We start from the raw sequence: 12,910 nt of genomic DNA, 5'->3' as shown, positions 1-12,910 counted from the left end.
GACCACCTTGTTATCTTAACTTGCCAAACGTTTTCACTCCCCCATCCAAATCATTGAGTTCTGGTGTTCCAATCACTTCCATGGCCACAGGTGTGTAAAGCCGAGCCCCTCGGCCTGCAGACTGCTTCTACAGACATTAGTGAAAGAATGGGTCGCTCTCAGGAGCTCAGTGAATTCCAGCGTGGTACCGTGATCGGACGCCACCTGTGCAGCAAGTCCAGTCGTGAAATTTCCTCACTACTAAATATTCCACAGTCGACTGTCAGTGGGATTATAACAACGTGGAAGCGATTGGGAACGACAGCAACTCAGCCACGAAGTGGTCGGCCACGTAAAATGACAGAGGGGCACAGTGCGCAGAGGTCACCGACTTTCTGCAGAGTCAATCACTACAGACCTCCAAACTTCATGTGGCCTTCAGATCAGCTCAAGAACAGCGTAGAGAGCTTCATGGAATGGGTTTCCATGGCAGAGCAGCTGAATCCAAGCCTTACATCATCAAGCGCAGTGCAAAGCGTGGAATGCAGTGGTGTAAAGCGCCGCCACTGGACTCTAGAGCAGCGGAGACGTGTTCTCTGGAGTGACCGATCACGCTTCTCCGTCTGGAAATCCAATGGACGAGTCTGGGTTTGGTGGTTGCCAGGAGACGGTACTTGTCTGACTGCATTGTGCCGAGTGTAAAGTTTGGTGGAGGGGGGATCATGGTGTGGGGATGTTTTTCAAGACTTGGCGTCAGCCCCTTAGTTCCAGTGACTGGCCTGCAACTCCAAGAACACCTTTGGGATGAATTAGAGCGGAGACTGTGAGCCAGGCCTTCTCGTCCAACATCAGTGTCTGACCTCACAAATGCGCTTCTGGAAGAACGGTCAAAAATTCCCATAAACACACTGTGTTGTGGAAAGCCTTCCCAGAAGAGGTAATGCTGTTATAGCTGCAAAGGGTGAGCCGACATCATATTAAACCCTGTGGATTAAGAATGGGACGTCACTCAAGTTCATATGCGTGTGAAGGAAGACTTCCACAAGAGGAATGGGACGTCGATCAAGTTCGTTCGTATTCGTGTGAAGGCAGACGAGCAAATACTTTCGGCAATATAGTGTATAACAAAGGGGTGGTCATAATGTTATGCCTGATCTGTGCATGTTTGCCGTCAACTAGACCAGGGTTTCTCAACCACTGGGCCATGGACCAAATGGGCCACAAAGCACCCTCAGGAGGTCCTCGAACCAGTGGTCCATAGTGGGACAGTGTTGGTATTTTGTCATAAAAGTAAAATTTCCCAACTGACTTCAAAAGTCAAACTGACCTAACAACAACAAAGAAATATAAAATGTTCCCAAACGGTAAACAATACTGAAGTCATGCAACAATAGAGCACAAATCATCTATTTTCTGCGCTTGTCTCTAGAAACGAAAGAAACTGCCAGCCTCCATGCTTTCTAGTGATAAATAGGTGGACCTTGAGTTGGAAAAGGTTGAAAACGCCTAATCTAGACAAAGACAGTCTTTGTTGAATAAGGCAGTGTTTAACAAGCCCGTCCTCAGGGACCCCCAGACAGGTGTGTCCAATCTTACCCACAAAGTGCTGGTGTGGCTGCAGGTTTTCATTCCAAACAAACAGGAGCACCTGATCCCACTGCTTTAACCCCTAAATAGCCGACTTTTGTTACACACCTCTATAACCTAAGAACAGCTCAGCCAGTTTGCACTGAAGTCCCTGTGGTTACTGAATAATAAGCCTTAGTATGTAATAAGACTGAGATTTTAAGGACTTAACACCTGGGTGTGATCTTAGACTCTGGGCTCTGTTTTATCTGCATATAAACAGTCACTAAAGTAGCTTTCTAGCATTTGAGAAATATCAATGAAGTTCGGCCTTTTCTCTCTCAGAGCGACGTGGAGAAACTCGTTTGTGTGTTTGTTCCAGCAGAGTTGATCACTGTAATGGTCTTCATACTGGGCGTCCTAAGAAAACAGTCCATCCTCTACGACTCGTACAAAATACAGCGGCACAGAGCCTCACAACAAGTTCTTTAGTAAAGAAAATGGTTCTATGTAGAACCATGAACACTCAAAGAACCCTTTGCATGATTAAAGGGTTCTTTGCATCATGATAAGGTTCTCCAAACTGTGTGGTGTATGGTTCTATACTGAATCTTTCTGAAAATTTCTATACAGTACCAAAAGGGTTCTTGTATTGTTAGAACACTCAAAACAACAGCAGAACCCTTTTTGGTGCTATATGGAATCGACACAATCTCAATCAATCTAAAGAACGATTTCACTCTGCTAAGAACCATTAAAGCTTGCAAATGGTTCTATATAGAACCACCTCCCCCTTTCTATTGTGACGTCAGAATTGTAGCAATAGAAGAACACTTTTTGGTGCTGTAGAGAACCCCTTTCAAAAAGGTTCTATATAGATCCATATACAACACACTCTAGACCAATTCACCATGCAAAGAACCATTTAAGCATGCAAATGGCTCTATGTAGAACCATTCCCTCCCTCTTTTGTGATGAAGCTTGTAGCAATAAAAGAACCTTTTTGGTGCTGTACAGAACCCCTTTCAAAAAGGTTCTGTATAGATCCATGTACAACACATTCTCCATCAATCTGAAGAACCATTTCATGATGCAAAGAACCCTTTAATCATGCAAATGGTTCTTCATGGTTCTATTTAGAACCGTTTTCTTTACTAAAGAACCCTTGAAGAACCACCTTTTTTTTTTTTAAATCTACCTGTATATTTCAGGACAGATTTTAAAGCTCTGCTACTAGTTTTTAATGCCCTAAATGGCCTTAAAGCTCCTGTTTCCATCACAGTGTCTGTCTGTTTATGATCTCAGATCTGCAGATACTGACATTCCATAAAATACAGAAGACGTGGAGAGTCTTTCAGTTGTTCGGCTTCTAAACTGTGGAGCTCAGTTCACCTTTTATCAGCCAGTCGAGCTCCTAAAAATGCGGCTCTTTAACTCGGAGCTTCATTAAAGCTCTATGACTCTCTGGTGTTTATCTATTAATTGAATCTGTTGTTTTCTTCTATGACTTTAAATGAATATTAATAGCTTCTCCGATCACTGTTGGGGTTTATCACCTGTCTGTAAAGCGCTGTGAGCTGCCACTGCTATGAAAAAACCTCTATAAATAAAAGCTATTAGTCTTATTACCACACACACTCTTAAAAAAAAGACGGTCCTTAAGTAAAGAAAACGGTTCTACATGGAACCATGAACACATCAAAGAACCCTTTGCATGATTAAAAAGTTCTTTGCATGGTGAAATGGTTCTTCAGATTGATGGAGAACATGCTGTAGATGGTTCTATGTGGAACTTTTTTCAAAAAGGTTCTATACAGCACCCAAAAGGGTTCCTCTATTGTGACAATGTCAACCTTGTGGGTGCTATAGAGAACCTTTTTAAATAATTTTCTTTATAGAACCATCTACAGCACATTCTCAAATAATCTGAAGAACCCTTTCATGACGCAAACAAGACTTTAATCAGGTAATGAGGGTTCTTGGCTCTGTATCGACCCATTTTCCTTACTAAAGAACCCTTGAAGAACCTTTTTAAGGAGTGTATTATTAACCTGTTTCAGTCAGACAGCTGATCATGTGATCTGCTTAGCTGTAATGAAAGCCTGCAGCCACACCTGTCCTTTGAGGATGAGATTAGCCGCCCCTACACTCACCTGTGTGTTGAGAGATGGGTTGGAACAAAAACGTGGACCGTCTGTAGATCTGGTTTATAAACCACTGGGATAGCGGACAGACCAAATAATATTACATGACGTTAAAATAAAGAGCTGATGCTAATGTCAGCTAAAGGGCTAATATTAACCTTTCACATGTTAGGTAGCATCTAACAAAGATATCCTTTAAAACTGGACACTGAGCATGCAAGTCAACCGTACATCACTTGAACTGGCTCACCAGCTGACCACAGTCTGAGTATTTTTGTATGCATGCCACGAAGAAAATATGAAAATGGGGTGGAGAACCAAGGGAACGTAGAGGGAAGGTATATCGCTGTTGCCGGGACAAAAGCTCATATCTCCATCTTTGTCGAGATAATTTGAAAATGCATGTTGGCCTTTATATTCTGTATAAATTTCAGGAAGGATGGACCAAAAGAAACGGCCCAAAATGACTCGATAAAACGTCTGGTTCCATTGACTTACATTGAAAGTAAAGTAGGTTTTTTCCTTCTCCTGTAGAAGTTACCATTTCGGAGATACGAGGTTTTCTTCAGACAACAGCGATGTTCTCCTATGCTGTTGTTGCTCTGCTGCAATACTTTACATATGCTCTAAAAAAGATGGATCTTCAAGGGTTCTTTTAGTAAAGGCAATGGCGCGAACAATCTATTCAGAACAATGAGCCAGATATATAGAACTATTTGCACGCCCAAATGGTTCTCTGAAGCGTGAAAATGTGTTGCATGTGACTCTACGTAGAACCGTTGTGAAAATGGTTCTATATAGCACCAAAAAGGGTTCTTCTATAGTTACAAAGTTTATATTGCAACAATAGCAAAACTCTTTTTGGTTCTAAGAACCATTTAAGCATTCAAATGGCTCTACCATGTACCTAAAACCTGTCACTATGTAGAACAATAATAATGATAATGATGATAATACCTGCTACTGTTAGTAGCAGTAGAAGCAGCAGTACTACACTCTTCAAGGGTTCTTTAGCAAAGAAAAAGTGTTTCTATACAGAACTATGAACACTCAAAGAACCCTCTGCATGATTAAAGGGTTTGTCACATAATGAAGGGTTTTTCCCCAGATTGACGGAGAACGTGCTGCAGGTGGCTCTATACAGAATCTTTGCGATAATGTTTCTATGAAGTACCCAAAAGGGTTCTTTTACTGTTCCTGTGTCAAGCTTGCAACAACAGAAGAACCCTTTCACGGTGCAAAGAACCTTGTAATCATGGAAAGGGTTCTTTGAGTGCTCATGGTTCTATACAGAACCAATTTTCTTTACTAAAGAACCACTGAAGAACCATATTTTTAAGAGTTTAGTATTATAGCAGTGATAAAGAATCTCAGCCACCTTCAAACCGACACTTGAAGAAGGAACTGGGCCGGAAGTGGGAAGCATTACGTGGCTAAATTTCTTTGGATCCTCCTGGGACGACAAACAACAACAACAACAACAACAACAACAACAACAACAACAACAACAACCACCACAAGGTGGAGAGGATGAATAAGGCTGCATCTTATTAAGCCTAAAATACCTACTAGCTAGTTAAGGATCCAGATCCAGATCCAGATCCAGATATTCTAGGACACCTGGAGTAAGAAGCTGGCGAATAGGAATCCTACCACAGTATTGTTTACTCTGGTGCCTGCTGACCACAAATGGAGACCAGTGAGGACATTTCAGTCCATTGAGCTTCTCGGTGAAGTCAAACTGTCTCTGTCTCTGGTGGTTGTTGTTGTTGTTGTAAAACACAAACAATGTTTAATACAAGAACGTCAACTCACCTCCACGGAGGGGGTCGTGTTGACGAGCACTGGAACAAAGCCTACATTTCCCACTAAGTATAAAGGGCCTCCGCCTACAAACACGAGCGAGGCGAACGGCGTAGCGTTGGCGAACGCCAGCGTGACGGTAACGTAAACACCTGCCAGGTGCGAAAACGTTTCAGGTCTGTTTGTAGCTGACCAGCTCAGCTAGCCGCAAGAAGCCCCGCCCCTTCAGCGACGGTTGGCTGGCAATATACCGCCTCCCGCGCCACGATTGGCTATCGCGCACTGCTCCTTGCACCGCGATTGGTTGGTAGTATCACTAGCCCTCTTCTGATTGGACCCTTGAGAAGGCCTTCACGTTACCATAGCAACCGTGGAGCGGTGGGTCTGAACATGTTTATTTGAGCTCCGGTTGTCGGCTGGGCAGATGAGGAAGAACTCGGCTGTGTCCCAAACCGAAGGCTGCTGTCTCGATGCCCTGCTGCCTCATAAATCACCGGAATTTCGAGGGCAGGAATGCACTATATGGCCAAAAGTATGTGGACGCTGCTAACAGGGGTACACAGTCAAGCACATAGCCATGCAGTCTCCCGTAGGCAAACACCGGCAGTAGAACTCTAGACATGGCACTGGCATAGGATGCCAGCTTTGCCACAAGTCAGGTTGTGATTTTATGTCCCTGCTAGCAACCGTAAGTGCTATTCTTAAGAAATAGAAACATCTAGAGCAACAATAGCTCAGCCACAAAGCAGCAGACCACACAAACCTGTGGTGGGATTGCTGTGTAGCATGTAAAAATCGCCTATCCTCTGCTGCACCACTTTCTGCTGTTCAAATTGCCTGTGGAAGCATGAACTGTGCACCGAGAGCTTCGGCCGAGGAGCTGCACACAAGTCTAAGATCACCATATGCAATGCCAAGCGTCAGCTAGAGTGGTGAATCACGCTTCACTATCTGGCAATCTGATGGATGAATCTAGGTTTGGTGAATATGGGAAGAACACTACCTAGCAGAATGCATGGTGTCAAGAGTAGAGTTTGGTGGAGGAGGGATAATCGTCTGGGTCTGTTTTCCAGTGTTTAGGTTTGGGCCTCCTAGTTCCAGTGAATGGTGATGTTAATGTTACCTTGAAATCAAGATGGACCTTTTTAACCTTCTTAGTTCATGTTCTCGGCCACATGAAGCACAATCCATTGTGACATTTCATTAAAAAGTCAAAATGACTCTTTCTCTGTAATCTTTGATCAAAGTGTAGTGATTTCTGCCTGCCTCCAAATGCCGTCCAGTGTTTGGTTGTGGTTTGGTTGTATAAACAGCCAGGAAAAATGATAATGATATAAATAATAAATGATAAGCAGATAATGGGAAAGCTCTACAGGAGTCAGACAGTCATCAGATTTCTGTTTTACAACCAGCCAATAAACTCACGGAAGAAGATGTGACGTAACCGCAACGTAAAACTCAAACTCAGTTCAAGTTGCCCTTGAACGTTTGCTTGCCTTAGCTCAATTAGCAGACATACACTTGCAGCAAGAGCCTCTGTATGTTCTAATAGTAAAACACACAGTACACACTTAAGAATGGTTCTTCATTGGTTCTTTATTACAATCACACTATATAGAACCATGAACACTCAATGAAAGCCTTTGCATGATTCAACTGTTCTTTGCATCATGAAATGGTTCTTCAGACGGATGCAGAATGTGTTGAATATGGTTCTGTATAGATGTTCTATTGTTGTAATGTCATTCTTTCATTCATCATCGTTAACCGCTTAGTCCATATAGGGTCACGGTAGCAGTTGGGAGAGCAGAGAATCGAGGATGACCCTTAAAGATATCTTACCTGCTTTGTTGTCACCTTAAGACTTAAGTTAGGACAGAAACCATTACAGAACAGTTCTCAGGTAATAATACTTAATAATGGATTTTATTTCTCCATTCAAGCATCATTAACATCTCCAGAAACAGAGAAGTAAAGATAGACCAGCTGATTGCAGCTCCGTTAGGGGGACGACTAGACGTCTAGACGTTTATCTCTCGGCTGATACCATCAGCTTAAGTTCTCTAAAGGCTGGCATTGATCACGTCTGTGTTAATTAGCTGATGTCGTTTCCCTCCTATGATCAGAGTTTATCTCCTCTTTATGCAACACCACGGGATCCTTCACCCACCCTGACGTGAAGAGCCGGTGGGCTTCTGTGCTTTTAAATGCTGTGAGAGACTCGCCAGAATAGGGAGAGGGGCTGAGTATGAGATAAATATAAACGTCTGGAAAACACAAATTTAGTAGCTTCCCACCAGTTTAAGTGGCACCAGGAATTCAGGGGAAACTAAATAAGGATCAGAGCCGGTTTCATCGACTTGAAGTAATGTTTTTCTCTTCCAAAGTAAGGAGAGTAATAGATGGATAAAAACGGTGCTGGTGTGGATGGGTTTTATAAAATACCCATGTGCCCGTGGACTATTCCTCACGCGTCGTCAGGCGTTCTCGGCTCCTCGTTCGTACATTTGTGTCTCTTCAAGCTACTCGAATGTCTGAATATTCGGCCGCACTCTGAGCAGAAGTACGGTTTCTCCCCCGTGTGAACGCGCTGGTGTGTTCTGAGGTGACCAATCTCACTAAAACCTTTCCCGCACTCGGAGCACCGATACGGTTTCTCTCCCGTGTGAACGCGCTGGTGTCTTTTGAGATTCCCTTTTTCACTAAAGCACATCCCGCACTCCGAGCAGTAGAACGGTTTCTCTCCCGCGTGAATGCGCTGGTGCCCCTGCAGGCCGCTCTGCTGGGTAAAGCTCTTCCCGCAGTCTGAACAGCGGTACGGCTTCTCTCCTGTATGAATGCGCTGGTGTTTTCGGAGAGTGCCGCCAACGCTGAAACACTTCCCGCACTCTGAGCAGCGATAAGGCCTGGCGCCGGTGTGGGTGCGGTGGTGTATTCTGAGAGCGCCTCTTTCACGAAAACTCATCCCACATTCTGGACAGTAGCACAGCTTCTCTCCTGTGTGGATGCGCCGGTGTCGTTGGAGGCTACTCTGCAGCGTGAAACGCTTCCCACACTCAGAACAGAGGTGATTCCTCTCCTTCCACGTGGCTTTCTGCTCCTGTCCTTCAGATGTATGACTACAGAGAGCAGCAGAAGACATCTGCTGAGCAGTGGAGGCAATCCGGGTGTCAGATCCTCATAGTCTCGGCTGATTTTGGCGGTCTCTCTTGATGTGTTTATGGAGGTACATGTGAACTGCGTGGGAAAGTGGACACACAGAACCGAAGAAGAGCTGCAACATGATCTCACTCATTTCTGAAGGAACAAAAGAGAGATAATGTTAGAAACTCAATGGGAAACGCAATCATAGTAACCAAGGGGCCGTCCCCAAACTGTTCCCACAAAGTTGGGAGCATGAAACTTTACAAAATCTCTTGGTGCTGAAGCATTAAGAGTTCCTTTCACTGGAACTAAGGGGCCGAGCCCAACTCCTGGAAAACAACCCCGCACCATGATCCCCCCTCCACCAAACTTTACACTCTGCACAATGCAGTCAGACAAGTACCATCTCCTGGCAACCACCAAACCCGGACTCGTCCATCAGATTGCCAGACGGAGAAGTGTGATTGGTCACTCCAGAGAACACGTCTCCACTGCTCTAGAGTCCAGTGGCGGCACTTTACACCACTACTTTGGCTCTCAATGAAGGCGGTCGCACTTTCTCCCTCTCCTCTCTCTTATCTCTCCTGCTTTGCTCCTGTGTCTAGTCTACTGTCTGAGCTCTTTACTGAGAGACTCTCTCCGCGCTGTTCTTCAAACCTAAAAAATGGATTTGATCAAATGGTCTCTCAGCGCAATTGACACCATCTTCTCGATGAGAAGTTCTGGTTCGGGGGAACCAGCCTGTCCTGCCAGAACGTTTGCAGCTGGCTACACGATGGACGCATGGGAGAGGTGGCGTGTCGTGTGCCTGGCGGCTCTCTCCGTGGAGGATATTGAGGACGTCTACCTATTCGGAACCATGATCACAGGTGTTTTGCTGATTGGATTAGGCATTGCCCTAGTGTATCACAAAATTCGCAGAATGGGGGCAGCTGTCCGCGGCCCCTTGAAGCTGCCTGACATGATTGACGTGGTGGGCAGAGCTGTCAACACTCAGTCTTTGACTGTAAGTCGTACCCTGGATAACATCGTGGAGAAGTTGGCGGCTTTGCAAAGGAAATTGATCGTTTGTGTGACCATAATGGACTTGGTGAGCTATCATAAAAAAATACGGCTACTCGCTCGAAGCCTGCAACACCTTCTTATCTGCTTTCGGCTCCCCGTATCAGCACGGACCTTGGCCTTGGCTGGTACATCACATCTCCCCCAGAGGAACACTGCTGCGAGACGCTCTTCATCCTCCACCACTTCCCTGGATTCCTGCTGATTGTTGACTCTGCCTGGGCCCGATCAAGGTTGTCTCCATGGCAATTTTGCTGTTATCGCCATACCACCCTGCAAACTGAGATACCTGGACTGGGATGCCGAGTAGGGCGCCTTCTTCAGGCCCCTTCTCCCCCCCTCCCCTCCCTCCCCTCCCTCCCCTCCCCATTCCCTCACTCCCTCCTACCCCCTCCCCCTTCCCAATGCCTTCGCCGCTTTCTACCCCCCTGGTATGGCATGAGGAGTCTGTTGATCAGCGGCGGATTATATTGGTCCATATTCCAATCCAGTAAGTGGCAGTAATGTACCAAACAACTATTTTGCCAACCATCAATAAAATCTACAATGGGCCATTTCAGAGATTGGTAGAAGGTGGATAAGATGAGGCTAAAGTAGGCTTCTCGTTCGAATTTGCCCGATCCACCTTAAATGGTGTAGCAGTTACATCCTGGCACCTCAGACACCATTTAAGGTGGAACTGAAACATCCAAACAACCGATCTTGCTAAACGTAAATCACATATACTCAGAGGTGTAAAATTAAGGTCCAGAAAGAAAAATCCTTCCCAGGATTTTGTTCCAACTGCCTGGCCAACTCCGCTGGTGGTGTGATCTAACTAGAGAAGCCAGCTGGTTGGAACCAAATCCTGGGAGGGACTTTTTACTTTATGGACCTGAACTTTACACCTCTGTATATACTGTAGATTTATAGATTTAGGCTTGCATTTTCCTAATTTCTCTATCGTCCCTGATGACTAAACGTTAGAGTAGATATTGGGGCTGCAATCCTAACCTAACCTAACCCAACGTTAGTCCTCTAACTTGGTCAAGTAAGAGAAGCACAGAGAACGCTTGGTTAGTTAAATGCAAAGTTAGTGGTAAATGATTCAGTTAACTCACCTCAGAGCTTGTCTTGCCGATTATGGGAGCAAAATCTTGAATTAAATGCAAACATTCCTCTCCTCTGAGAAGAAATTAAGTGAAAAATCCAACCTACAGCGGTTTAATTAACTGATATCAGCCTGGAAATGTTTGTCAGATATAAATAAACATAACCGAGCAGCTGAGCTAGCCGCGCTGAATTCCCCTTCCTGCGCCGTGATTGGGTAACACCATCTCAAACGCTCCTCTGATTGGACACTTTAGCAGTCATTCACATCACCACGGCAAACGTAGAAAAGTGAAACTTCCGAAGCCTCCTGCGCTGTGATTGGCTACCATCCGGCCTCCTGCGCTGTGATTGGCTAGTTGTTGAGGCCGTCTACTTCTCCGTAGCAACCGTCGAGAACACAGTGGAGTTTGGAAGAAGCTGAATCTGAGCTTTGTGGAGTCGATTCCGACTCTCGACTTCTGCGGCGGGAATCGACTCCTCGACTCCGCTTAATTTTACCCCCAAAAAAGGCTGATAAAGGGACACAGCAGAGATGAAACCATTTTACGCGTAGTTTTGACTAAGTTCCCGATGGTTTTGATGTGTTTTGGCTATTTTAACAGTTTAATATCACAATGTGAAGGATCCTAATGTTTTAACCAGTGAACAATGGCTGATTCTAAATGCATCTGATGGTTTCCTAGTGGGATCTAAAGGTGTTCTACAGGGAAAAAGCATGCAAACTTTCTTTGTGTGTTCTTGGTTCTATACAAAACCATTCCCTTTATTAAAGAACCCTTGAAGCATTTGACAACATATATAGTGAATCAGATTTCATATTTTGTCATGTTTTGAATTTACACTGTGGGCAGAAAACCCAAGGGTGCGTATTCCTTTATAGACATTTGGCCTCCATTCAAAATCTAGTGGATATATTGGTCAAAGAATGTTGGAGATGGAGCTGCCGGGTAGAAGGAGAAGAGGTAGACCTCAGAGAAGGTTTATGGATGTAGTGAAGGTGGACATGGAGATGGTTGGTGTGAAAGTAGAGGAGGCAGTGGATAGGGCGAGATGGAGGCAGATGATCCGCTGTGGCGACCCCTAAAGGGAGCAGCCGAAAGAAGAAGAAAGGCCTCCATTCAAAATCTATTGACGAAAGTCAGAAATGGGTTAGACTCACTAACTTTACTGGAGAAGTAAAAAAACACACTTTACTTTTACTGTAGGTCAATGGAACCAGACATACAGCACTTAAAAGTCATGTTGGGTCATTTCTTTTGGTCCATTCATCATAAAATTTACGTTCAACGTAAAGGGCGACAGGTATTTTCAAATTATGTGGAAAAACGAAAAACGTCAAAAGCGGAGATCCGAGGTTTCCTTCTGACAACAGCGACATAGAAAAGAAATGGAAATTGTACATAACAAATACATTTGAAAATAAATGAAAACTGCCCAGAAAGTTTATTTAGCTTAATGTACATCAGCGCAGAAACATGTGAAATGCATTTCAGCCATACATACAGAATGTGAACAAATACAGTAAAAAGACATGATATGTAATGTTTTGCCTTATAAACGTTGTTGGTTTTTATGAACATCTGTTCTTTCTGAAAGTGATATCTGCACCATGTTCCAAAAAAGTTGGGACAGGAGCAATTTAAGGCTAGGAACATTGTGGAATATTAAAAAAAATATTAAACAGGCGATGCAATCATGCTTGTGCATACACCCAGGAAAAGTTTATTTCATAAGCAAGGATGAGCCAAGGCTTGTACTTGCTATTATGCACAGTTGGTGCATAATAACATTAGAAGTTTCGGGGAATCCAGAGAAATCATTGCGCGTAAAGGGAAAGGCCGAAAACCACAACTGAGTGCCTGTCATTTTCATCCCCTCGGATGCATTGAGCCTGGCTATGATGGGTATCATTACATGGGCTCGGGAAGACTTGGACAAACTTTTGAAACACACCGCCCATTAAGACTGTACTATGCACAGTATAGAAAGGCCTTTCTTAGAAATCGGAAATGTTTGTTCCCTTTTCCGAAAAAAAAAACAACAAAAAAAACCCCCAAGTGCTGTTTCACTTTGTTTTTCCTTTGAAACGAAGGATATTAATCGGGAGTTTCTTCCCCTTC

General features: G+C 44.3%; 2 protein-coding genes across 2 annotated transcripts in view; both read right to left on the bottom strand.

Moving 5' to 3' along the window:
• Positions 1–5,478, bottom strand: part of LOC108439525 — a 28,030-nt gene extending 22,552 nt beyond the window's left edge. The window contains exon 1 of the mRNA XM_017717974.2: positions 5,068–5,478. Coding sequence (XP_017573463.2) covers positions 5,068–5,235 — 168 coding nt within the window. The 5' untranslated portion in view covers positions 5,236–5,478. The remainder of the gene's footprint in view (positions 1–5,067) is intronic.
• A 1,590-nt stretch (positions 5,479–7,068) lies between these two features.
• LOC119263612 (gastrula zinc finger protein XlCGF67.1-like) lies at positions 7,069–10,972 on the bottom strand. The gene is made up of 2 exons (XM_037539227.1): positions 10,799–10,972; positions 7,069–8,789 (listed from the first exon to the last, which is right to left on the bottom strand). The coding sequence occupies exon 2, from the start codon at positions 8,632–8,634 to the stop codon at positions 7,960–7,962; it is 675 nt and encodes a 224-aa protein (XP_037395124.1). The 5' UTR covers positions 8,635–8,789; positions 10,799–10,972; the 3' UTR covers positions 7,069–7,959.
• Between the last annotated feature and the right edge of the window lie 1,938 nt (positions 10,973–12,910).

This window comes from Pygocentrus nattereri, chromosome 6 (assembly GCF_015220715.1).
Source record: "Pygocentrus nattereri isolate fPygNat1 chromosome 6, fPygNat1.pri, whole genome shotgun sequence".
Lineage (NCBI taxonomy): Eukaryota > Metazoa > Chordata > Actinopteri > Characiformes > Serrasalmidae > Pygocentrus > Pygocentrus nattereri.
The sequence above is the reverse complement of the archived record's forward strand: the minus strand, read 5'-3'. Positions and strand labels throughout refer to the sequence as shown.

Coding starts and splice junctions, on each gene's coding strand:
- LOC119263612 (XM_037539227.1), bottom strand. CDS start 8,634: ATGTCTTCTGCTGCTCTCTGTAGTCATACATCTGAAGGACAGGAGCAG.